We start from the raw sequence: 27,596 nt of genomic DNA, 5'->3' as shown, positions 1-27,596 counted from the left end.
ATTACATTTGGGTAATCTTCTGGCATGTTGCCCTCAGTCGGCCTGAATTCCAAAGGCTTGGGTCCTGCGTCGGTTGCTGTCTTCTCTTCCATGACGTCAGGTCGTCAGGGATATAAAGCATGCAGCAGACACCATTTTTTTTAGTCTTTCTTGCCGCCCGGTGCCCGAAGCAGAAGCATTTCACAAGTGCCGGTCGGCCGACTAAAATATTTGAGTAAGAGTTTCAGAACCGAAGTCTTCACTAAAGCTAAGTACCCCGTTGGGGGAACTTTTTTCTTGCTCCTTACCGATGTCAGAAAAAGTTAATTGTATTACTTGTGGGAAGCAAATACCTCATAAGGATTTCCATTTAAACTGTATTCCTTGCCTAGGCCCTGATCACAATGTGCCTGGCTGTCTGTTTTGTGCTAGATTTAACCAATGCACTATTAAGCGTCTGTATATTATTGCATCAAAGTATTTTGGAAACAGATTTAACTACCCAGAAATGCTGTCTGATAGCAATCCGACTACTGGAGTACATAAAAATGCAAAGAAAAGGGCAGAGAAAGGCAGTTGAGATCCAAAACTGACAACGAAGCTTCTCCTAAGTCGGTTCACCGGTACTCAGTGAGGTGCTTTTGCAGCTCCTAATACCTGCTACTTTAGAGTCACAGGCCTCTAGCGACACCCATGTGGAGTCCGGCTTGCCGCAAGATACTCAAGGTATTGGACCAACGAATGTGTCTCCCTTGGATGGATCTAGAGCCGCTGAGCAGGCACCAGCTTCTGAGGGTGTATTCAGACCAACATTTGTATATCAAACCAACTGCTGCAAAACCAAAGATAAAAGCAACTTCTAAAACTAAAAAACTGACGCATGAGCCACGTGCACAGGCCTCTATGACTAAAAAACAGATGATCAAAAAGGCTGAAGACCTCATTATCTTGATCAGGGGTACCCGTCCCCCTCCAGATAAGAGGCCTAGGCAAGACACTGATTATGAATCTTCAGATCAGGTTTCTATTTCTTCTGATTCCTCTTCTGATCAGGAATTATCTATTCCTCCCTATGAGGATTCTGATGCAGAGGAGTCTATACCATCTGCATCTCCTCCTAAGGATTATTCATGTGGAGAACCCTTGCTTACTTTGAGGGAGCATTTTCACTGGGAGAGTCTAGACTTCTCAGAATCAAAAAAGAGTCTCGGGGATTTCCTTCTCCCTCAGCACAGGCCTTTAGCCAGTCCCCTTGTTTTAGACATTGTGGATGATGTGTTTTCGGAGTCAAGCTTGACCCCTGACTCTCTACCTCCGGCTCCCAGTAAGCCCGACAGATATTACAGGGTCCCTGACTCACATAAATTTTTTATTTAGAAACCCTGCTGCTGATCCTGAAACTATTTCACAGGGTCGAAAGGGAGTTAAGGCCTCAACCAGGAACGGCCTTTGGTCAACTGGTACCCTAGGCAAAAGGGCTTCACGGCGCCCCACCACACACCACAAGGTGCCCTCATCCTGGCCTACCTACACCAAATAAATACTGGAAAAGCTCCCCTACTAGAGTTGCGCCCTAGGCGGCCACCTATTTGGCCTATGCCTATGGCCGGCTGTGGCCTCAACAGCAAAAAAATCCTATCCCCTCTGACAGAGATTCAAGGGCACTGGACAGATGGGGAAAAAAGGCTTATACATCTGCAACCTTGGCAATCGGGGCCTTAAACTGTCAATTTCATATGCTTAAGTACCAACAACATGTTATGGGATTGCCGAAACAGAAAATGATGTTGATTTCAGAATGTGCAGAAAATAGACTTGCAGGAATAATTGCATGCAGCTGAACAGATTGGAAAGCATACTTTGCAATGTGGTTTTGATTCCTTAGAGGCCACCTGCAGGGCCGCAGTTACTGGATCTGTGATTAGGAGGCATGCCTGGTTAAAGGAACAGAATTTGCCTGATCCTGTTAAAGCTGAATTGCTAGATGCTCCTTTACAGCATGATTCTCCATTTAGTATTAAGGCAGAAGAGGTTTTAAAGAAAATTGAAGACAAAGCAAAGTCTATACAAACTGTTAAAGACTTCTTACAAGTGCAGCCACCTAGATTCAGTAGACACTGGCCTACAAAAAATTGGTCCTTTTCTGTGTCAGTCAGAGGTCAAAGGGGCAAATCCAGACGCCGTAAGTGTTCCAGATACCAGGCGCAAGATTCATACAGGTCAAAGCAATGGGGCACTTCTACCTCCAAATCTGGAGAAGATAAAGCGCAAACCTACAGTAAGCAATCCCAATTACTTCCCTCTGCCTACTCCAAGCACTTATCTTATGGCAGCACCCACAGGGGGAAAGTTAGCACTTTTTGCTCAAAATTGGCAGTTAATAACCCAGGGCAAGTGGGTACTAGACATAGTATCACAGGGATACAGATTCCATTTCCACACTCTGCCAATTGCAAATGGTTGGCCAGATCTGCCACAATCAATGGGTAGAGGCACAGAAACAGGTTACGTCCCTCATGGATATGGGGGCCGTTCAGCCAGTACCAGAACAGGAAAAAGTTCAAGGTTTTTACTCAAGACTGTTCTTCGTTCCCAGAAAGGACAAGGCCTGACGGCCAATACTGGATTTATCGATTTTGAAAACCTACCTGGACATTGCAAAATTAAAGATGCTGACTTTGCAGCAGCTTCTGCCCATGCTGGGCAAGAATACTTGGCTGGTGACAGACCTAAGAGAGGCATACCTGCATGTCCCATTAAGACAATCGTGCAGAAGATGCCTCAGATTCAAGGCTGGCTTAATGCATTACCAATTCTCTGCACTGCCCTTTGGCTTATCTACTGTGCCCAGGGTCTTTACAAAATGCCTGGCACCAGTAATTGCATTTTGCAGACAAAGAAGTATACAAATATATCCTTACTTAGACTACTGTCTCATTCAAGCAGAGAACAAGGACATTCTTCTTCGACCTGGTGTTTGTGAAAAGGCTTCTAGCATGCCTAGGGTACACAATAAACGAAAAGAAATCACAACTGGTACCCGCTCAAAAGATAAAATTCCTGGGTGCAAGCTTGAATGCAACTGCCCAGATGGCTTACCTCACGCCAGACAAGCATAGGCAACTGACTACTTACTTCAAACTAATGGCAACAAAGACCCAGTTATCTGCAAGACAAATTCTGCAGGCTTTGGGCTTCATGGCATCTTGCATCCTACTGATTCCATATACAAGACTGCATATGAGGAAACTTCAATGGTACCTGAAAAGTTTATGGAGTCAACATTCTCACAGTCTGGAAGCAATGATCCCTCTCATTCCCTGCCTACAACAGGAGTTTCTATGGTGGGCAAAGGCATGTCACCAAAACATGGGACGGGCCTTCACTATCCCCCTGCCAGCCAAACCTTAACAGACACATCGGATTATGCCTGGCGGGGCCCACATGGCAGGAAGATGCATTCAGGGCATATGGACCCCAAAACAAATGCATCTGCATATCAACCAGAAAGAGATGCTAGCAGTTCAGAATGCCCTAACAGCATTCAAAGACTTGCTACATCCAGGACAACTACTGATAAAGACGGACAACACCACAGTCATGTGGTATAAAAACAAGCAAGGGGGCACACACTCATACCCCCTTTGCAGTTTAGCCATGGCACTGTGGGACACAGCTTTGACCTACCAAATATATCTTCAAGCTCAATTCCTGCCAGGAAAACAAAACACACTGGCAGACGATTTAAGCAGAAACCTTATGGATCCTCACGAGTGGAAACTAAATCCACAAGTCTTCAACATAACAGAGAAATGGGGGAGCCCAAACATAGATCTATTTGCTTCTCCTCAAAATTATCAGTTGAAAAGATTCTGCACAAGGACTTGTCACATACAAGCATGGAAAGTGGACACCCTATCCTTCAGTTGGAAAAACCTATCAGTTTACGCCTTTCCTCCTCTGCCTCTTCTCCCCAAGGTCCTCCTAAAAGTCAGACGAGAAACCCAAGATACTAATTGCCCAGGACTGGCCCCCCCAGTACTGGTACCCAATCCTAAGAAACTTGTCTCAATACCCAGCTTGGACCTTACCTCAGACCTCAACTACTGTCCCAGCTAAACAATCGGATCCTGCAAAATCAACTACAGACATTGAACCTGGCAGCATGGCTGATCATGTAGCTATACAAACAACACATCTCAGTAAAGCTGTGATGGATGTAATTTTGGAAGCCAGAAGGCCTAGTACTAGAAAATCTTATGCTGACAAATGGAAGAGATTCTGTGCTTGGAATCGAGCACAAGGAAGGGATACAGCAGAACCAAATATTCCTCAGATATTACAATACTTAACTGAGATGTTTGACAAAGGCCTATCTTTCTCATCAATCAAAATCCATGCCTCTGCCATTTCGGCTCATTACAATACAGAGCCACCAATCTTTTCTCATCCTTCACTAAAGCAGTATCTCAGAGGAGCCAAAAATTTACGGCCTCCTAGATCACCATTATCTGCATGGGACTTCAATTATGTGTTGGGAAAAGCTCACCCTGCCTCCATTTGAACCAGCTGCTACTGCTGATATAAAGTTGTTCTTATGGAAAACAGCTCCACTACTAGCAAGTACTTCAGCAAGAAGAGTTTCAGAGCTACATGCCCTCATTGCTTTAGATCCTTTTATCATATTTTACCCAGACAGGGTGTCTCTGAGAGCAAATCCGACTTTTATGCCTAAGGTGGTTTTCAGTGTAGCTTTTAAGCAAGCAATTCATCTGCCAACTTTCTATCCAAATCCGCAGAACAAGGGGGATAGAATTCTGCATTCCTTGGACGTACACAGACAGCTAAGATTCTACTTGAGCAGGACTAAAGCCATAAGAAAAACTAATTACTAGTGTCGTATACTGCAGGATCAGAAGGAAAGGCTATTTCAAAGCAGACGATTTCAAAGTGGATAAGCCACTGCATCCGTTTCTACTACTTACACCATGGAAAACCTGTGCCCAAGGGCATTAGGTCTCATTCCACCAGAGCTGCAGCTTCTTCAGCAGCCTTTCTCAGAGGAGTACCAACTAAAGACATTCTAGAGGCTGCTACTTGGAGTTCTGTTCACAGCTTCACAAAGCCATTATCATTTGCGCCTGTACTAAGTCCAGAGTGGGCTTTGCCACTGCAGTGCTGCATGGCCTTATAGCCGCACCTAATGCTGTTTAGCTCCAGCCTCCCAACCATAGCTTTGGGATTCTACCCAAATGTAATGACTGCAACAGTGAAACACGAGCATAGTACAGTTGTGTACACTTAGCATAAATGTAGATGTTCGAGTGTATTCACTGTTGCAGTCCAGGTTACCCTCCCACCATCCCCTTGTCATTCTGGAGTGTATCTTTCCTTCTCTATCTTCTACAGCCTATGTGGTGTATTTGCTTGTAGATGAAGGTAAAGTTTATATTTATGCATGCATATACATACATACATACATATATATCTATCTATATATATATATATATATATATATATATATATATATATATGTATATATGTATGTATGTATATATATATATATATATATATATATATTTTTTTTTTTTGCTACCTTTTTGGGGGCACCTGATATGAGGGGCAAGAAAAACTAAAGAAAATGGTGTCAGTTGCATGTTTTATACCCCTGACTACCTGATGTCATGGAAGAGAAGACAGCAACCGACGCAGGACCCAAGACTTTGGAATTCAGGCCGACTGAGGGCAACCTGCCAGCAGATTACCCAAATGTAATGACTGCAAAAGTGAATACACTGTAACATCTACATTTATGGTAAGTGTACACAACTGTACTTTCCTTGACCTCCCAGAACACAAACCTTTGGCTATTCCTTCTGCATTGTAGGTGGAGGAGGATGTTTTTATGGACTCTTCCCTGAACCCAGGCTCTCTACTCCTAGCACTTCAAAAACCAGACAGCATAAATACCTTTTCAAAAAAAAAAAACCTCAGCTGACATAGAGGTCGTCACTTCAGGTCCCATGGGAGCAAAAGTCATCTCTAAGAATCCTTTATCTACTGACTAGGAAAGCAGGGTCCCTTGATAAGTTTGGTTAAACAAAATCTACACCTCTGCTACCCTAGCCATGAGAGCCCTTAACTGCCAGTTTCATATGATAAAATACAAAGTATTTTAGATAAAATGAAACAAAAGATTTTCTCCCTGGAGGGCAGGAATATTTCTAAAGAATTGTTGGACCTTTACAATTCCAGCTGCCAGGTGGTGAGACACTACACTGCGGCTGTGATGCTATAGAGGCCTCAAGCTGAGCTGCTGTATCTGGATCCGTCATTAGAAGCCATGCTTGGCTTAGGGAACAGACCCTACCAGACCATGTCAAATCCAACCTTCTGGATGCACCCTTGGATAGGGACTTTTGTGGGGGCTAAAGGCTGAGGTTGTGTCTAAAACGAAGGAAGGTAAAGTGAAATCTATACAAACTGTCAAGGACTTCCTCCAAGTTCAGCCTCCTAGGTTTAGTAGGAATTTCCCCACTAAACACTGGTAGTTTCCCCCTCAAACAAAAGGTGGCCAGAGGAAACATGAGGGAAGGCCTCAAAGGCAGCAGCAGTCACAAAGGCTTAGGCAGTGGTCCTCAGGAACCCCCTGGCAGGGGAGTTCTAGGCCACAGGGCCTGGGCAGAGAGCAGCAGTGACTTTCCCCTACCCCCACCCCCACCCTCTCCAGAACAGGTAGGAGAGAGACTAGGAGGAAGGCTAGCCCTGTTCAAAGAAAACTGGTCCCACATTACTTTAGGCAAGTGGGTTCCGAGGGTTATACAAAGACTAAAGAGGTCCGCACGATTTCACTCACATGATGAATTTAATAAAGCAAACAAATGTACATTGGTTTTACCGAGTTTATGGTTCTGAAGGTTATCTAAGACACTTACAAACTCACTTTCAAAGAGCCATTAAGATACTTGGGTTACCCAGATGTTCCACAAAATCAGAGCAGCGGCCCTTTCTCAGATTCACAACCTGTGCTCACAGGGCTCAGTGGAACCAGTACCAGATCACCAAATAGGGAAAGGGTTCTACTCCAGGCTGTTCCTGTTTCCCAGAAAAGAAGGCTCTTGACGCCCTATCCTAGAGCTGTTCTCCCTCAATCAGTCCCTGCTGGTACCAAACTTTTAAATGCTGACTCTTCAAAATCTTCTCCCCATGATAGCCCCTCAGACCTTAATGGTCTCCTTAGACCTAAAAGATGCTTGCTTGCAAATTCCCATAGAGGGATCTCACTGAAGTTCTTTGCTTCAGGGCAGTTACCAGTCACTTGCAATTCTCTGCACTGCCCTTTGGCTTGTCTACTGCTCCCAGGTCTTCACAAAGTGATTAGCTCTTGTAATCATATTGTGCAGAACAAGAGGGATCCAAATTTACCCCCATCTGGACGACTGCCTCATTCAAGCCACCAGTCACTCAAAGCTCCATAAGGATTTGGCCTTCACTCAGACCCTCCTCACCCCTGTGGGGGATCACCATAAATCTTTGCAAATCCAACACAGACCCATCCACCAGGATAGTTTTCCGGGGACTTTTCTGGATTCCTCCCTTCAAAAGGCCTTCCTCCCTCCCTCTAGAAAAAGTCTCCTCCTTGAGTCAGTACTTCCAAAACATTATGTAGAAACAATGCATCTCAGCCAGGGAATTCCTCAGAGTATTAGGCTACATGGCATCTTGTATCCTCATGATCCCTCTGGCCAGGCTAAACATGAGGAAGCTCCAGTGGTACCTCAAGAATCTGTGGTGCCAGCCCTCACAGTCCGTGGAGACAAATTCCACTGATCCCTTGCCTCAAGGAGAGGAATTTGCATGGTGGACACTTGCATGTGCCCAGAACTAGGGTCTCTCCTTCAGGTTCATCCCTCAGGACCAGATGTTAACCATAGATGCTTCAAAGACAGCCTGGGGGGGGCCCATTTCTAACACCTTCAATCCCAGGGCAGATTGAAAGATCAATTCGGACACAAGCACATAAATTGGAAAGACCAGATGGCAGTGCAAAAAGGCCTAGTGGCTTCCAAAGATCAATAGAAACCAGGGCCCTGCTTGTCAAAACAGACATCACCACAGTTATGTGGTACATAAACAACGGGGCACCCACTCTTACCCTCTTTGCCAGTTGGAGATGCGGGTCTGGAAGACAGCTCACTCTTTGGCGTAGCACCTCATGACACAATTCCTCTTAGGGACTCAAAACACTGAAACAGATCATCTCAGCAGGAACTTGATGGATCCCCACAAGTGGCATCTGCATCAGGAAATGTTTCTCAGCATAGTCCAGAAGTGGGGATACTCGTAGATAATACCTATTTGCCACCGAAGAAAGTGCTCAACTGAAAATATTCTGTTCCAGGAGCAAACTACCCACAACTTGGAGGACAGATGCATTCTCCTTCCTTTGGAGCCACCTGTTCCTTAATGCGTTCCCTCCCCTGCCTGTTCTCCCAAGGGTCCCCCTAGAAATCAGGGAAGAAGGCCTAAGTGTCATCCTGCTAGCTCCAGACTGGCCCAGGCAGCACTAGTATCCTCTGCTACTGAATTTAACCAATGACAAACAATGGCAGTTATCTCAGAGAATGGACCTTCTGATTCTGGATAAGGGGAGGTTTATGCACCCAATCAAATTCTCAGCCTGAATAATTCCACAAATTACTACTCTAAGCACACCCTAAGCAAACAAGTTCAGGAGATTCTGAAATAAGCTAGAAGACCTATACTAGGAAATCACACTCAGCCAAGTGGAAAAGATTCTCCATTTGGTGTCAGCAGCAAGGCCAGAATCCTAAATCAGTCAGTATATCTGCCATTTTAGATTACCTGGCTACCAAGACGGACAGAGGCCTATCCTTTACTTCCATCAAGATTTATATCTCTGCCATTTCAGCCCACATTCCTACTCTTCCTCGTATCTTTTCCCAATGTCTGATGAAACAATCCCTTAGGGGAGCGATCCACCTCAGACCTCCCAGGAGACAACCCACACCTCCGTGGGACCTCAGTTTTGATGTAGAAAAACTGACGCCACCCAACTTTGAATTGGAAGCTTCTGCCGATTTGAAATTTCTAACCTGGAAGACTGCCCTTTTACTACTTATCACCTCCGCTAAAAGGGTCTCTGAGCTACAAGCTGTTATGGCGGTGGAACCATTTGTCATATTCCACCCAGACAGATTATCACTCAGGACTAATCCATCTTTTATACCTAAGGTAGTCACCGACACATCCCTGAATCAAGCCATACACTTTCCCACCTTCTTCCCCAAACGTCAGAACAGGGGGGAAAGAATTCTTCACTCCCTGGATGTGTACAGGCAGCTTTGCTACTGTTTTGACAGAACTAAATCTTTCAGGAAATCATACCAACTCTGTCTCTCCTTTGCCACTGGCTCTGAAGGGAGACCAGTCTCCAAACAGCCCGTCTCCAAGTGGATCTCCCACTATATTTCCTTTTGTTAGTCATCATGGCAAGAAGCCTCCTGAAACTGTAAGGACTCACCCTACTAGGGCCATTTCTTCCTCTGCTGCCTTCCTGAAAGGAGTCCCTACTAAAGGCATTTTGGAAGCTGCTACCTAGTCATCTGTGCATACCTTTACCAAACACTACCACTTATCAGCCTTCTCCAAGTCTAGAGCAGGATTTGCCACTGCCATCTTGCAGGACATCCTGTCTCAACCAGAATCTACGTTCCACCCTCGTCTCAGCTTTGGGAATCATCCCACAGGTCAGGTCTGGAACAGTGAAACATGAAGTACATAGTACAGTTGTATACACTTACCATAAATGTAGATGTTAGAGTGTATTCACTGTTGCAGTCTTCTTTCCCTCCCTCCTTCCCCCTTTTACCTATAGTAGTAGTCTGCTTCTATTTTCTGCACTATCCAGGGACCGCCCCGCCGGGTGTTTACCCCACAGGCCCCTTTTTCTACCTTTGTCCCTTGCTTGTGCTTCATCCTGGGGGCTCTTATCTGCTAAAGGACAAGAAAAAACTGATGTAATGGTGTCAGCTGGCACCCTTTTATACCAAAGCGTACTAATGTCAGGGAAAGGCATCCGCCAGTCTTATAGGGAGGAAGATTTTCACTCTGGTAGTCGAGCCAGCCAGGGGCTTCCACAAAAAAAAAATCCCAGAAGTGCAACAGTGAATACACTTTAGTATCTACATTTATGATAAGTGCACACAATTGCACTTTCTAAAAGGCGTCTTTCACATCAGGTCACCAAGAATACCTACTCCTCCTTTGGACCTTAATTTTGTTATTGAAAATTGCTCATTCCCCTTTTGAGCATGCTTTTTCATACCTGCAGTATTATACTTTGAAGACTGTACTGCTGGTGGCTCTTCTGCAGAGAGGGTCTGTCAACTTCAGGCGCTTATGGCATTTTCTCCTCTGTTTTTTCATAAGGACAGGGTGTCTCTTCATAGGCCTCCTCCTTTTATGCCCAAAGTGGGTGGTGTTTTGTCATTGAATCAGCCCATTTTTTACTTCTGCACAGACTTCTAGGACAGGGTACTACACACCTTGGATTTACATAGACAGCATGGATAGTACTTGGGTAAAATGAAACCCATCAGGAAATCTGAGAAACGTTTTAGTTTCCTTTAACTCCAGGAAATTGAATTTGGAATTGCCAGAGTCTACATTCCAGTAGCTGCTGTACACTCCTTTAAGTAAAGAATACTGCAACAGTGATAAGGAAGGACATAGTACAGTTTGTGTAAGATCTTACTATAACAATAGATGTCCTATCTCACTGTTGTGGTATTCTGTCCCTCCCTCTTGCCCAATTACTTTGTTGCCCCCCTCCTGGCCTTTTTTCTTCCATCCTTATTACTTTCCTGGAGGTTCATGTTATTGCTTTTTCTGGAGTTGCTCTCGTTCTCCAGGGGCACTTTAGTTCTGAGGATTAAATGTCTGTGTCACATATGTACTTTGCACTTGAACATGTGTCTGACATATGATGCCTGGAGACACCTCCAAAACACAAGACTGCTGCAATTAACACAGTTATTACAGCACCCATGACACACAGTAACACCACTGTCTCGCCTACCATGCCCATAAAGCATAACACTCAAAAGCCACATTTTCTTGTCATTGGAGACTTCATAGTGAGGCACATGGATGGTCCCACACACCAGGTTGGGCAAGGAGAAAGTCACAGTCAGCTGCCTGTCCGGTGCCAGGATTCATCAGATCACACATGCACGCAGGTCTCTCAGCAACAAGTACCATTATGACTTTGTCATACTTCATATTGGAGTGAATGACCTGAGATGTACCTCACTGGACTATATGAAGAGACATGCTTGAGCTCTGAGTGTGTGTCCCAGGCAGATATGTTCCTAGCCTTGAGCAGCATACTGCCCTCACCTAGAATGATGCAACAGTATAAAAAATGATTTCAATAATTGGCTTAATTTTTGGTCTCATTCAAAAGGGGATCCAGTGTCTGTCAGCCTGGGAAGCCATGGTTGACGAGCCTCACGGCTTTGCCAGAGGCAGTTTGCACCTGGCACCGCTAGGCTTTTGGCTGCTGGCAAAGGCTTTTGCCTCCCCCATAATACCTTTTTTTTAGGCAAGGTCTCACTTACTAATGTGAAATTTGCTAGTCAAAACAAAAAGGTCAGGCTGCTAAACACTTGGAGCTTAAACCAAAAACTTCACACACTGGAAGCACTTGCGTCACTGGAAGATGTAGACGTCTGTGCAGTCACATATACCTGGTTCAAGGCCTCAGAGAGCACCTTGCCTTTGCAAGACTACAATGCCTTCCACACCTTCAGACCGCAAAACGAATGTGAGAACCAAAGGAGGTGGTGTTTCTCTCTATATTACAGATAAATTCACCCCTTTTCTAGTTAGATTGGACAACTCTATGGAGTTACTCCAAGTATGGGTTACTGTGGATAAGACCCCCATTCAAGTCATATCCAGTTGTAGATCCTCCTCCATGGGTCATGATGCACATAAAGCCTACTTGACCAAACTGTAGTCGATCTAAATATTCCTGAACACTCTGGTTATAGGGAATTTCATTTATCTCCCCCTAAACTGTGAAACCTATGCTAGCCTTAACTCGCTAGCAGACAAGTTCCTTGACTTCAACTCAAATGCCCTGGAAGAAGTTCATACCCCAACAAGAGTAATAAACATACTAGCTCTGGGCCTCACTACCATGTCAAACAGATGCACTGCCACAACTGTCAAACCCTCAATTAAATCTGACCACAAATCATTTGCCTTCGATCTGGCACCAACACCAGAATTTAAAAGGGTGAAATCAGACTAAAAAACGTCACCAAGGCAAGCTGGTACCCTCCTAGGTGAAGGTGTAAATGCATTCCAAGCCCCACCCCCAGCTAGAAATGGTAACTACTACAAAGCTTGCACTAAAGCAGTGTACAATCACTTGCATAAGTGTATAGACTGAGCTGTACCAGAAACAATCGAAGCCAGAGCCCCAAGTAGAAACAAGCCACCATGGTGGAAGTGTAAACAAACTTTACAATAAACACAAAAGGTTGCTGTTCAAGAAAACAAAGGTGAGGCTCCGACAATGGAAAAGCACCGTCCTTGGCCTCAATAGGCAAATAAGACAACATCAAATCCTCTAAGGGCTCTTTTGAGAAAAATCTAGCAAGCACAACCAAAAGGACTTTTACAGCTACATACATTGTCTAAAAGGCAGGACCCCAGCATTGCAGAACTAGTGACTAACTGTATCACACACACTGACATCACAGAGATAGCAGACCTGCTAGTGGATAGGTTTGGCGAAAATTTCATTCCCTTATCCCCTCCAACCTCATCACAACCCCCCCCCCAAACTGCCCCTCCCCCCTACTTGTCTGAAGAGCAGGTTATTAAAGCCTTGTCCAGGGCAAGAAACAGTCTCTATGGGACCAGACAGCATCTCAGGCTGCCTTCTAAGCAGGCTAAAACATAAACTAGCAGTCACCATTAAGTACTCTTTTTTTCAATCATAGCCTAACCACAGGCTTTGTTCCTGTGGAATAGAGAAAAGCAACAGTTATTCCTCTCCACAAAGGTGGCCTAGCAACAGTCCCTGGGAATTAGACCCATAAGCGTGACCAGTCTCATCTGTAATGCCATGGAACTTATCATTGTGGACCTCATAAATAAAGACATAGGTGACCTCCAAACTCTGGATCCAATACAGTTCGGCTTTGTCAAGGGCAGAATCCTGCCTGTTAGATCTGGTGGATTTCTTCAAAAGTGTGACCAAGGTCATTGACGAGGGCAAATCTGTGCACACAGCATACCTCGATTGTGCAAATGCTTTCGACACAATTCCTCACTCGGGTATTACCGATAAACTTACCAAATTGATTGTAAACCCCTTTGTTGTAAGATGGGTCGTCAGCTGGCTCACAAACCAGACACACTATCAGTGAGTGACTTCACATCAGTCAACAGACCTGTCCACCAGCAGGGTGCTACAGGGGTCAGTGCTGGGCCCCCTACTGTTTGGTATATACTTCTGAGAAGTTCAGGCCAAAACTAAGGGGTTGTGACTGATCAAGTTTGTGGACGTCTGCAAACTGAGTGTAATTATCAAATCCCCAAATGATCTCGGTATACTCCAGGAGGGTCTTGTGCAGACCAATGACTGGTGTCTCAGTCACGCTCTCGAACTGAATGCAAAGAAATATTATTCCCTTCAGCAAAAACAAATGTCCCTTCACACTATCAAATCAACAATAATACCCTAAGTACCCATGAAGTGGTAAGGGATCTGGGATCACAAGTAGACTGTGACCTTAACTTGGACCACCATGTGTCTGTTGTAGTAAGGAAGGCTTTCTGTATAGCATACTTGATTAATAAAGGCATCGCCTTGAGAGCAAAGGAGGATGTCCTTCAAGGATGCATCTGCAGTCCTTACAAATGGGTTGTCCTGTCGTCAGGCAGCCCTTCGGTCGGCCGGATTCCAAAGTCTGGGTCTGGCTTCGGCTGGTGTCGCACTTCACCCGACGTCATTGCGGCAGTTTTTCGGGTATAAAGGCATCAGCCGACGCCATTTTCCTCAGTCTTTCTTGCCGCGTGGCGCCCGAAGCAGAAGCTGTTCGCAAGTGCCGGTCGGTCAGATCCAGAGATTACTACTACCGAATACTACTTCGAAGACTTCTATAAAGCTAAGTACCCCGTTGGGGACTCTTTCTTGCCTCAGCCGATGTCAGAGAAAGTTAATAATTGTTTATCCTGTGGGAAACAAATACCTCATAAAGATTTCCACTCCTATTGCATACATTGCTTAGGCCCAGACCACGACGTAGCAGCTTGTCTAGCCTGTGCTTCTTTTAACCGGCGGACGCTTAGACGTCGCTCGGACTTTGCTGAACAGATTTTCGGCTCCGATTTTGCCTACATTATGCAGTCAGATCCTCCGACTACGCAAATAACCAAAAAACGCAAAGAAAAGGACCAACACTCGCGGTCCGCGGTTTCGGCTGAAGCCGCGGTTAAGCAATCCACGAGTGTCTCGGTTTCGGCTGAAACCGAGCAAGCGTTTTTTTCTTCAGCAGATAACTTGCCTTCTACCGAGGCCTCTTCTGTACTGGTAGAAACGGCTTCTGAAATCCAGCCTTCTGTTGCGATTTCACAGGATTTATCAGACACCATTCCACTAGATATTTCTACTCCTGCACGTGGAGCTGCTAGGCCTCCTCCAGCTATGTCTATTAAGGCCTTTGCCAGGGCTAAAGCAGCCAAAACTTCCAAACCTGTGCCTGCCAAGCCCCCCTCTCACAGGCCCAGCACCAGTTCCCATATGCTTTCTTTGGCACAGGATCTCATCACTTTAATTCGTGGATCCCAGCCTCATCCAGACAGGGCCTCTCTCCCTCCTCCAGAAAAGAGGCCTAGAGCAGAGCCCCTGGAGCCAGTAGCCACAGATGATTCTTCTGATGATTCAGATCATACAGACTCTCCTGAGGCTTCTTATTCTCCTTACGAAGACTCTGATGCTGAGGAGTCCATCCCTTCAGCCTCTCCTCCTGAGGAATTTTCCTTTGGGGAAACCTTGCATGCTATGAGGGAACATTTTCAGTGGCAGGGCCAAGATTTCTCAGACTCTAGAAAAAGGCTTAGGACCTTTCTACACTTACCACAGCATAGGCCTTTAGCTATTCCTCCAGTTCTATCTGTTGTTGATGATGCATTTAATGATGCCTGTACTACTCCTGATACTTTACCTCCGGCTCCTGCTAAACCTGATAGGTACTACAGGGTCCCGGACACTCATCACCACTTATATAAGGCCCCTTTTGCAGATCCAGAGACTATCTCCCAGGGCCCTAAAGCTGTAGCAGCTACTACTTCTAAAAACCCCCTCCCCTCTGAAAGGGAATCCAGGTCCTTAGAGAGATGGGGTAAAAAAGTTTACACCTCTGCTACTTTGTCAGCTAGAGCTTTGAACTGCCAATTTCATATGATTCAATATCAAGAGTTTATGCTTGACCAGTTGACTAAAAAGCTGTCCTCTGATGAATCTTTAGATAAAAAGTATATTCAAGAAATGTTACATAACATACAGCAGGTTAGTAACCATTCTTTAAAATGTGGCTATGATGCACTGGAGGCTTCCTTTAGATCAGCCATGACTGGCACAGTTATCAGAAGGCATGCATGGTTGAAAGAGCAGGCATTACCAGACCATGTCAAATCTAAGCTTTTGGATGCACCTATGGACAAGGTCAATTTATTTGGTGCCCCCGCACAGCAGGTTCTGAAAAAGATGGAAGAGAAAGCAAAATCTGTGCAAGCAGTAAAAGATTTCTTACAGGTTCAACCTCCAAGGTTTAGCAGGAATTGGCCCTCCAAGAATTGGTCCTTTCCAGACTCCTCTAAAGCACAAAGAGGCAGGAATAGGCTCTAGAGGCAGAAACCAATCCAGAGGTGCCTACAGGGGTCGCCAGTGGCAGGGTAACAACCAACGAGGCACGGATACAGCCACCACCACTACAACAGCTCAATCACAGTGACTTGGCGATGACACCGCCTACCAGGGAACAACTAGAAGCGCCCTTAGGCGGAAAGCTAACATTATTTTCAAGAAACTGGCACTGCATTACAAGAGAAAAATGGATTTTGCAAACTATAGACAAGGGTTACAGGTTCCATTTCCATACATTACCAGGAAAGAGAGGAATGCCAAACCTACCACCTTCTCAAAGGGCAGAAGCTCTAAAACAAATATCTCAATTATTAAGAATGCGTGCTGTGGAAAAGGTACCAGTCATGGAGCAAGGGAAGGGATTTTACTCCAGGCTCTTCCTGGTACCAAGAAAAGAAAACAAATGGAGGCCTATTCTAGATCTGTCCGCTCTAAACACATTCCTCATTGTTCCAAAATTCAAAATGCTGACCCTACAGCAGCTTCTTCCCATGCTGGGCAAGGAGTCTTGGCTGGTAACTCTAGATCTCAAGGAGGCATACCTGCACGTCCCCATAAGACCAATTTGTAGGAGATACCTCAGATTTCTTGCAGGATCAGAGCATTATCAATTCTCAGCATTGCCCTTTGGCTTATCTACTGCGCCCAGAGTGTTCACGAAATGCCTGGCATCAGTAATCGCTCATTGCAGACTTCATTCAAATCTATCCCTACCTGGACGACTGCCTGATACAAGCGGACAACAAAAGCAAATTAACAGAAGACTTACAAAGAGTCATCTACCTGCTACAAGCCCTGGGATACACAGTCAATACAAAAAAGTCAAGGATGATTCCATCCCAAATAATAACTTTTCTGGGTGCAGAACTGGACACATCAAAACAAATGGCATTTCTAACTGCAGAAAAGAAAGAGCAACTTCCTCTCTATTTCTTGGCATTAACAAAGCAGAGCCATCTAACTGCAAGAAAAGTGCTACAAGCTCTAGGCTTCATGGCATCCTGCATAATTCTGGTCCCTCATGCCAGGCTTCATATGAGAAAACTACAGTGGTACCTAAAGAATTTGTGGTCTCCGCACAAGCACAGCCTGGAAACCAAAATTCCAATGATCCCATGCCTGAAGCAAGAGTTCTTATGGTGGGCTCAGGCCTGCCAATCAAACACAGGACTGCCCTTCTGCAAAAGTCAACCAAGACAAACTATCACGACAGATGCCTCAGACCTCAGTTGGGGGGCACACATGATGGACAAGTGCATTCAAGGCCTATGGAATCAAGACCAACTGCATCTGCACATAAATCTAAAAGAAATGATGGCAGTAAAATTGGCAATCCAGGCATTCAGACTTCCTCTCCACGAAGGCCAGCTGTTGATAAGGACAGACAACACCACAGTTATGTGGTACATCAAACAGAGGCACACACTCATACCCCCTATGCCGGCTGGCACTAGACCTATGGGATGTGGCTCTAAGCTACAACCTTCAGTTACAGGCAATTTATGTACCAGGGAAGGAAAACATTCTAGCAGACATACTAAGCAGAACTACAACAGATGCCCACGAATGGATGCTGCATCCGGACATCTTCAAAGCCATCACAAGAGAATGGGGATTACCACAAATAGACCTGTTTGCATCCCCATACAATCACCAGTTGAAGAAATTTTGCACAAGGACTTACCACCCACTTGCTTGGAAGGTGGACTCCCTATCCTTCAGTTGGAAAAGCCTGACAGCATACGCATTCCTTTGATGCACAAGGTGCTTCTCAAGATCAAGGAGGAACGTCCGAGGATCATTCTGATAGCCCCAGACTGGCCAAGACAACATTGGTACCCACTGCTGAGGAGCATGTCCCAGGAACAAATATGGCGACTGCCCCTGATCCCATTACTGCTGACACAGAACAACGACAACATTCTGCATCCAAACCTAAAAACTCTGCAGCTAACTGCCTGGAACATTACATGACAGAAATTAACCCAAATTTATCCCAAAGGGTTAAGGACATAATCCTGGAGGCTCGTAGACCTTCAACACGAAAGAATTATGCAGCAAAATGGAAAAGATATCTCATCTGGAGTGCTGCAAAGGGGCAAGATGTGACACTGGTGAACATAGCCAACATCCTGGAGTACTTGGCCGAGCTCTACCACACAGGCCTGTCCTATTCCTCCATAAAGATACATGCATCAGCTATTTCAGCACAATACAGCTTGGATCCTCCTGTCTTCTCGCATCCTCTGCTCAGGCAGTTTCTGAGGGGAATTAAAAATGTAAAACCGCCCAGGAAACCTCCATTGCCAGCATGGGACTTGAACTTTGTGCTAGAAAAACTGACTCTACCCCCTTTCGAGCCAGCAGCTACAGCAGACTTGCAATACTTATCCTGGAAAACTGCCTTCCTGCTGGCAATAACTTCAGCAAGAAGGGTCTCCGAACTACAAGCATTAATGGCAGTACAACCCTTCCTGATCTAACATCAGGATAGAGTGTCCATGAGAACAAATCCTACATTTATGCCTAAGGTGGTATCCAGAGTCTCTTTAAATCAGGCTATCCACCTTCCTACATTCTTCCCCAATCCACAGAACAGGGGAGAAAAGCTCTTACATACCTTGGATGTACACAGGCAATTACGCTACTACCTGGACAGGACAAAAAACAATAGAAAAACTGACCAGCTTCTGGTAGCTTATGCAACAGGAAAAGAAGGAAAACCAATTTCTAAACAGACAATCTCCAAATGGATAGGAAATTGCATTAGACTTTGTTACTCCTACCATGGAAAGAAAACTCCAGAGAACATCAGGCCTCACTCCACAAGGGCCACAGCCACTACCACAGCTTTCTTACGAGGAGTGGCTACCAAGGACATTATAGAGGCTGCTACTTGGACCTCCGTGCATACATTTGCCAAGCATTATAACTTACCTCTATACTCTAGATCCCGTGCTGGCTTTGCCACTGCTGTTTTGCAAGGGATCCTGACTACACCATAATCTATTCTCATTACCTCCTCCCCTAGTTTAGCTATGGTATTCTACCCATTTGTAAGGACTGCAGATGCATCCTTGAAGGACATAGTACAGTTTTGTACCTACCATAAATGTAGATGTCCGAGAGGAATGCATCTGCAGTCAGGATTACCCACCCTCCTTCCCCTCTGGGGTACTCCTAGGGTATTTACCAATCTTCAGCTAGCTTGGGGGGGGATCTATTATGGTGTATTTGTTTGTATATATGTACATACATGTTTATTTTGTGTGTTTGCTCTCTACTATTTGGAAACTTTGGCATTTATCCAAATTTAGCCTACCAAGAGGGCACCTGGCATCTGGGGCAAGAAACACTGAGGAAAATGGCGTCGGCTGATGCCTTTATACCCGAAAAACTGCCGCAATGACGTCGGGTGAAGTGCGACACCAGCCGAAGCCAGACCCAGACTTTGGAATCCGGCCGACCGAAGGGCTGCCTGACGACAGGACAACCCATTTGTAAGGACTGCAGATGCATTCCTCTCGGACATCTACATTTATGGTAGGTACAAAACTGTACTTTATAACCCCTCTATACTCGACAGCAATCTGACCCATAATTGAGTGTTTGGCATATACCGTACAAAGCATCTGCAGCAATTGGAGAAATTTCAGAGGTTTCTAACTAGGATCAAGGGACTCTAGCATGTGCTGTACACAGACAGACTAAAGTCTCTGTCACTATACTCTGTATTATATAGACTTCTTAGGGGTGACTTATGCCAGGCTTATAGGGCAAACCCATAGCCAAACCTAATGAACTTTGCTGTACATCGTAAATCAAATGGGACTAGAGCTACCTGCTCCAAGGACCTGAATATGGCCTGCAACTTAAATAGGACTCATAGGCTTATAGGTTAGTACTAGGCTAACTGCCCTTGCGAGCCATTGCAAGCCTGATACAATTATCCCTTGTGAGACTCAAACCCTGCACCTTGTGTTTGTAAGGCAAACACCTTGGCCATTAGGCCACCCTCCCAACCACATGCTGGAGGAACAGATTGGTCTCCCACCGACTGCCGCATCTTTGGAATAGGCTGCCAATTCATGTGAAGCAGGGCACCTGTGACACTGTTCCAGAGGAACCTGGACGACTGGATGGGGCACCATAAATTCTTACCAGGGATAGCACCCACAACCCACTTGCACATGGGCAGTCATTACTAAATGCATTCCTGGGTATTGAGTAGCATATCTGATATATATTGGGATGAGTCGCCTAAGCTTGAAATAACCTCTGTGGGTCAATAACCTAGTAAACTCCTGTGATTCTTTGGTGTGCTGGACTGATGTTAGGTTATCAGTACTGCAACAGTGAGAAGTAGGACATCTACTGTTGTAAGATCTTACACAGCTGTACTTTCCCTTGAGGGGAGATGGAAATTGGGTTGGGTGGATGGATGCTTCCTTAAGGGAAGATGCAAGTTTGGCTGGGTGAATGGATGTTCATATAGCTAAATTCCTGAGTGTTGTGAATATCATAGCAGCACTTGAACATGTACCATTGTGGTGAACTGCTTGCATACACTAGAAGCTTGGGTATCTACAGAACAGAAGTGATCTTCCCCCATGCTGAGGGAAGTAGGATGTTCAGCAGAAAAGGGCGAGCAGCCCGTATCATGTTCATTTTTGTCTTTGCTGCACAGAGATGATCAGTCTGTTGGTGTCATCCAGGTGACTTCCAGGGCACTTTGATAAGTGCTCATACTGGGAATTTGTTTTTACACTAAAATGTAAGCAATAATTAGTATCATGATGAATACTATGAATTTTGGTCTTTGTGATATGATTTTGCAGATCTTTCTAAGGATGATGGAATCCTTGCAAAAGCACACCAACAAAGGTTCTTTAAACGGACACTGCTGAAAGGCTGTCGCTTTCAGTGCCTTTTCTGGTTAACTGAGAACTGTCAAGTATAATCTTATAAACAGTATACACTCTTTTAGTAAGAATGTTTGTAAAACTTGCTGTCAGCTGTTTTCTTGGAAGAAGTTTCTTGTTTTAGGCTAAGGGGTTTCTGCCAGTGCTTTATTGGAGATCTCTCCTCCTCTGGTTGTGGTAAGCATGAAACAAAGCAACAGTAGAGATATGGAAAACCTATTAAGTTAGCTCTGGGATTCTGTAGAATGATAGCAAACGTTTAGTGATCTTTTCAGTCCCACAATGGCTCTGAGGTTTTCTGACTGTGGTGAGTTGTTACCTTGTCTAATCCTTTGGTCTTTCCTCTACTTCCTGACTTTCTCTACCCTGTCCATAAGCTGGCAGTAATGGTGATCTTGCAACCCAGCCAGGCCGTAACAGAAATTCTTGCTGCATCGCAGCTGCATGCCAGTTTGCAGGTGTCCATAGAAGAGACAACCTTATACTCACGTCACTAAGTAATGCTGTCCCATCTTAGATGTCTCAGATGTTTTAGTTCAGGAACATGATACCTCAGGTAAAGAAATTACAATTTCAGTAATTTATTCTAAGTCCAAGATGGCCAAACCAGTGCCACCCCCAAAACGGATTGGCTTGGCTCCTCCCACCAAGAGAAAAGACACTACTTTGGGTAGTCTCCAACTCTAAGCAAGGTCCTCTTCAATATTAATCTAACCGGCTCCATTCAGTCTAGGATAGGATTCTAATGAGTAGTCCTATTTATCTGGTTCTCCCTTGATAATTCATTTGGAGAGACCCTTAGTTTAATGTAAGATCATTTTAAGTGGTAGGGAGGCCTAGAGAATTCATATGCCCACAAGAAGTATATAGAACTTCTGGGATATTGAGTTGTCCATGCTGATTACCATTCCTCCGGTCTCCCTGTCTTTTAAAGATGCATTTAATGATGGCTTGCTGGATTTAGCTTCTCAGACACTGACACTTGGGTGAGTAAATCTGTGTTCCAGATCCTGTGGTGATTTCACTTGATGCTGTCAGGGAGTCAATGCTGGCAGCCTGTAGTAATAAGTTTTTCTGTTGGTAATGGGAGTCTAATCCTGGATTGTTTTGGGAAGATGTGTTCATATCTTGCACTTTAGATGTAAGGGCTGTAATTTGTCATACCCATGTACTTTTCTAAAAGGCAGATAACTTTGGGCATATGGAGGATTTGATGGCAAAAATTTAGGATGGAGTAATACAAAGAATTTTGAGACTGTCAAGGACTGCTTTTAAAGGTCTGTAACCATGCAGTTGTATGTGTGACTTTATAGAGGCCTGTACCAGAGCAGATTGTTTGGCAGCTTCTCAACCTTTCCTTTGACAAAGACCTTTTGTATGGATGCAATGGTCAGGATGTATTATGACGAAAACAATAAGACCACACAGACAGTGAAACACTTGCTTCATCCCCAAGTTCTTAAATAAACCGACACAGGACAATTTAACCAGAAGACCTTTGAAAAAGATCAGTAGACGGGAGTCAGGTGCCAAGGCAGGTAAATAAGCAAGAGGCAGGGAGATATGGTCTCCATCTAAACCTAGAGGGTTCTTCAGTTTTAACTGTTTTAACCCATCTCCACCTTTAGGATTAAAACTGCCTGTTTTCAAAGAGGGATGATGTGATTTGCATTGGTTAAGAGAAGTAATAGTATCAGGATACATAATCAAGTTCACTGCTTTCCTTTCATGTGATTGCCATCACGGCCTCTAAGACAATAGCAGCCCCCATCCTGGACCAACTTCTTTCTTGAGCAGCAGTATTTTGGAAAAAGGCCCATTCTAAACATATACAGTTTATACAGTTCCATTCCAACAAAGAGTTGACACATACCTTAAATTGTACTACCAGAAAGGATCTTCCTGAAGTATTTCATTTAGTGAAAAACCCTTGTCATTGATCCTTGGAGAGTGTGCATGTCCCTTCATTCTCAGCATAGGCTTTTCCATCCCTACAACCAGAACCTTTGCAGGTCTTGTCAGCAGATGCTATGCTGGTTGAGATGGGAGAACACAGTTCTCCATAGTTCAAGGGAAATAGATGCCCCTACTCCAGTGGGGATGCCTTCACATTAAAAAGAGGTACATGTGCTGTTGCTGCTTGCCATAAAGGCATTTGCGGTGAAACGAGAATTGAGCCCTTCCTAATTTTGGGCTGGAAAACAGTCTTGTCTGTGGTACATACACAAGTACTATTGCAGGCATTTCTGCCTCGTGGGTTACCGAAAGAGGCATCACCCTTTTCTCTCCGCTGTTAATATTCTGATAAATTAATGTGCTTGGGGACACCCTCCACCCCTCCTCCTGGCATTGTGGATTGACAGAGTGGTCATTCTGTTGAAGTATGTAGTAGGATGTATATTGTGAGACAAAGAAATAAGGACAGCAGTGTGGAATCCAAGATATATCCCCAGTTGTACAGAAGGTCAAGAACATCATGTTATGGTGACTCTGTCCCATGTACAGGAAAGCCAAAGGTGATTTGAGAGAGATGGCAGGAGGGGATGAGGATACACACCCAAGAGATGTAGGGATTATATGACAGAAGGCCTGCTACTGTCAGACATGACTTTTGAATAAAGTTGGAGACTGTCAAGCACGGGTCTATATTAGAACACCATACTTTCAAAATTTCGAGTGTTCTAATATCGAACCCTATGAATTGAAAATTTAAAACATCAAACATGCAGAACAGCAAATTTTTTCTTTGGGAAAAAAATTGCTGTTCCAAAACACATACACACAACACAAGCACACCAAACAAACAGCAATCCACACACATACACTTAAACTCTTACACCTAACCCTACACTAAACTATACATACACCACTAACTGTCCACTTACCTTAACCCTAACCCTAAGGTCTGCCACTATCGCACAGTCACCTCACCTGCACCCTAACCCTAACTCACCTACCCCGCCCTAACCCGCACGCCCACGCAGTCGCACACTTCCCTGACCCGCGCCCTAACTCATCTAACCCGCCCTAACCCTCACATCCACACAATCGCACACTTACTTGAACCCGACCCGTAACTTTCCACCACAGCGCTGAAAATACCGAAGCAACAGAAACGGGCAACCAAATTCTTTCCCTAGGAAAAAAAATTGTTTTTCTGTTTCTTTGATATTTTCAGTGTTCGCTGAAATCAAGTTCATATTAGAACACTCAACATTTTGAACGTTCGGTGTTCTAATATAGACCCTCAAGCACTAGGTGAACTCTTGTCACCTGAGCTCAATCTTTCTGTGCCACTGGTGCTTTGAAGAATCTTTTTCCTTTATAGGACTTGAAATTCATTGACAGGCTTGCTCATTCCCCATTCAAGCATTTTGACTTAACAGTTTTGAGGTTTGTCTTGTGCAACAATTTTTTTGAGGCTAACCTCTCTGCTTGTGAGTTCAGACTTTTAGGTCCTTTTAGTGAGTCGTTTTTGGTCTTTCACAGTTGGATGTACCTCAGGATTCACCCACTTTTCCTCCCAAAAGCGGTTTCCATATTCTTTAACCAGTGATATTACTTTCCTATTTTCCTTTTGATAGAGTCCAGGGGAGAAAGGGTCCTTCACACCCTGGGCACAAACCAGCAGCTTTTAACTGAAATATGTGCATAAATTTCAGGAATGTGAGACTGTTTGCTTCTTTGCTGCTGCTGTGAAGTGGGATAAGGCACTTGCTGCAAACTTTCTATACATGGATGGCTAACTTGGGCCGTGTGTATATCACCTCTTGGAAAATGCTGCTGTCAAAGGCCACTGGGTTGATTCACTAACTGCTTAAGTTTGCCACCCACTTGGGAAACGTTTGCTGAATAAATGCCAGCCCTCCCTACCTGTACTGCAAGCTTGACTGCTTCCTTTGCTTCAAGTTTGTCTCCGTTATGGACATTTGTGCTGCAGTCAGTTGGTTTTCAGATTTTCGGTTACTGCTTTGAACTTAATTGTAAGAGTTTGCAGCTCTTATTTCATTACCATGTAGCAGGGCCTCTTGAGGCCTCATGTTTTGAGGATCTTCCATCTCTTGTGTCTTGGGGTGACTAGTAGTGCTTGAGCCTTGTTATAGGTGCACTGCAGATTGTCCTATTTCATATTCATTGGGTATGTACTTCAGTATACCAGCTGACCTGTAAAAGTGCCCTTCTTAGGAGATTACCTTTCTAACAGCACTTCCGAGTGTTTCCACCTTTCTTCGATGTCTGACAAATACATGTTTCTAAATCCCTGTATGGTATAGGTTTGCTACTCTTTTTTTTGCAGGAATGATCTTGCCCAGTTGTTTGGAGGGAGGGGTGCTGGCAGTTGCAGGGGCATGGCGTGTGTGACAGTGCCCTAGATAATGGAAGTTCTAGAAGAAAGTAACAAAAAATGAAGAGGGAAGGATAATTCCAGCCAAGGAACTATCAAGAAGGGTTCTTTCCACAGGTCAGTTATGATACTGTAATTACTTGGCTTCATTTGTAATCCACAGGAAAGGTTCTTGCCAGCCATTCTATTAGTACTTCTCTAAAATTGTCTAACCTGTACCACTAGTTGGTGGCTAATAATGTACAGTATTTATTGATTATCAGGTTTGTCTGCTGTGATTTTTATCTTAAGTGAATTGTTTTTCTTTATTCCAGGGAATGCCAGAGCAGTGGGCGCGGTTGCTCCAGACATCCAATATCACCAAATTGGAACAGAAGAAGAATCCCCAAGCAGTATTAGATGTGCTCAAATTCTATGACTCCAACACAGTAAAACAGAAATACTTAAGTTTTTCTTCTCCAGGTATGTATTTTATATAGAGAATGGATCCACACATCACATATACATCTCTGGAGAGGTATTGCTGGCATTTCCCAGGTTCATAGTTTAGTACTAGACTAACTGCCCTTATGGGCAGTTTTAAGCCTAGCCAAATTTCCCATTTGGTGCTTGGAATTACCTATTCAGTTTGTTTAGATTAATCTTAGCCCTTCATAGGTTATAATTTATATTACCTCTAGTGATAACTGGGGTTGTACCATAGGTATTTTGAAAGGCCATAAGTGTGGGGTAAAACATTTAGAGAGCTGCCTCTGTCCATTGGTAGTACATGGGAGAGCCCTAGGGTAAATTTCCCATTTCCCGTTCATTGATAAAAGTTGTTTTGAATTTGGACAGTAATTAACTTTATTCTACAGGAATGAGGTATCTCATCAAGAGCAATGGTATCTTGTCCAGGATAGACCTGTCCCACCATGCCATTCTGTTGATGCAGAAAAGATTTGGATCCATAGATCAAGCATTTCTGCTACTGTTTGGCTTGCTGATATGTAGAGCATCCATCAGTACTGGGTCAGAGTATGCCAGACAAAGGTTATCCATTAGTCTGTAAGAGACTGAGTAAAGTAACAGGGATTTGAGGTGGCCAATATAGGCAAACTGTTTAAGCCTAGTAGCCTTTTTGTAAGGCATCTGTGTGGGTGTTCTAGCTGTTGCATGTGTTTAGACGCACACCAGCCGAAGGGGAAAATATTCTCTGTGACTGGCCTTATAAGGGATGAGTAAAGGGGAACAGTGGCTTCCTCAGACCTAGAAGTAATCCCTTTGTTAATGAGCTTTGCAGTATAGAAGGATTTCCTCAAAACAGTGGACACTATCAAAAGACTGGTCTCTGCTGACATAAAACCTCAATAACCGGGCAGCATATTGTCAATGTGATAGATCCCTGGGGTAAACTGCTTCCCAAAGATAAAGTAATGCATTTTTGGTCTTTAGCTTTAAACAATGATTCTGGTACCTGTTATTTGTTTGGGACAAGCCTTCCTGCATGATGGTGAAGTCTTCTGGGGATTTGATAACTGCACTTAGCTTGCAGTCATATGCAAACTTAGAGCCCTTTTAGAATTGGCTATAACTTCTGAGAAGTAGATGTCAAACAGGAGGGGTCCCAGCACCAAGCCTTGGGAAATTCCAATGTTGACTGGTCTTTTAGTGATGGTAGCTTCCACTGTTTTAATTGCCTATATTCTAGCTGTGAGCCAATTGGTGATCCAGTGGGTAATGTAGGGGTTTATTCATAGTTTTATTAAGCTTTTCTAGTATGCTTTTGTGGAGGATAGTGTCAAGCCATGGCCAGGATGAGATGGGTGGTATGTACTGTAACATTAATTCATTGTTCATTGCTCTGGGGACTTTTTCAAGAGTCCACTAGTTTCAGTAAGCATGTCCTGCCTTTGACTAATCCAAACTGAGATGAGTCCAGTGTTTGGAGGTTCCTTGTGTCCTTATTGATTAATTCATGTTAATTCTTTCCATGCCTTTGCATGTGAGGCTGGTCAGACTCGTGCTTCTGTAATTGCCTGTGTCCATGGAAGGTCCACCCTTATGCAAGGGAATAACTGTTGATGTTCGTGTTTCACTATTGCAGTCATCAGATTTGGGTTATCCCTGCCAGGGTAGCCCTCGGCCTGCCCAAATATCAGAGACTTACTATTTCTGCGTCAGTTGTTGTCGCTTGAGGCCTGACGTCAGGTTGTCAGTAGTATAAAGTAAGGCAGCCAAAGCCATTACTTCAGTCTTTCTTGCCTTGGAGCCCGAAGCAGAAGCAGTTCGCATGAGTGCCGGTTGGCCATTACCTCAGTTTTAGTCTACTGAATTGAAGTTGAAGTCTTCTAAAGCTAAGTACCCCATTGGGGATCCTTTTTTCTTGCACTAACCGATGTCA

At 44.4% G+C, this 27,596-nt stretch overlaps 1 protein-coding gene across 5 annotated transcripts in view; it reads left to right on the top strand.

Moving 5' to 3' along the window:
* PAK2 (p21 (RAC1) activated kinase 2) overlaps positions 1-27,596 on the top strand; it is a 1,120,998-nt gene that overhangs the window by 541,187 nt on the left and 552,215 nt on the right. For all 5 annotated transcript variants that reach the window (XM_044070347.1, XM_044070345.1, XM_044070348.1 and 2 more), the window contains one exon: positions 25,528-25,675. In XM_044070347.1, the coding sequence (XP_043926282.1) occupies positions 25,528-25,675 (148 nt within the window). The remainder of the gene's footprint in view (positions 1-25,527; positions 25,676-27,596) is intronic.

The sequence above is a fragment of the Protopterus annectens genome, chromosome 4.part1 (genome assembly GCF_019279795.1).
Source record: "Protopterus annectens isolate FY-2018-M chromosome 4.part1, PAN1.0, whole genome shotgun sequence".
Classification (NCBI taxonomy): Eukaryota; Metazoa; Chordata; order Ceratodontiformes; family Protopteridae; genus Protopterus; species Protopterus annectens.
The sequence above is the reverse complement of the archived record's forward strand: the minus strand, read 5'-3'. Positions and strand labels throughout refer to the sequence as shown.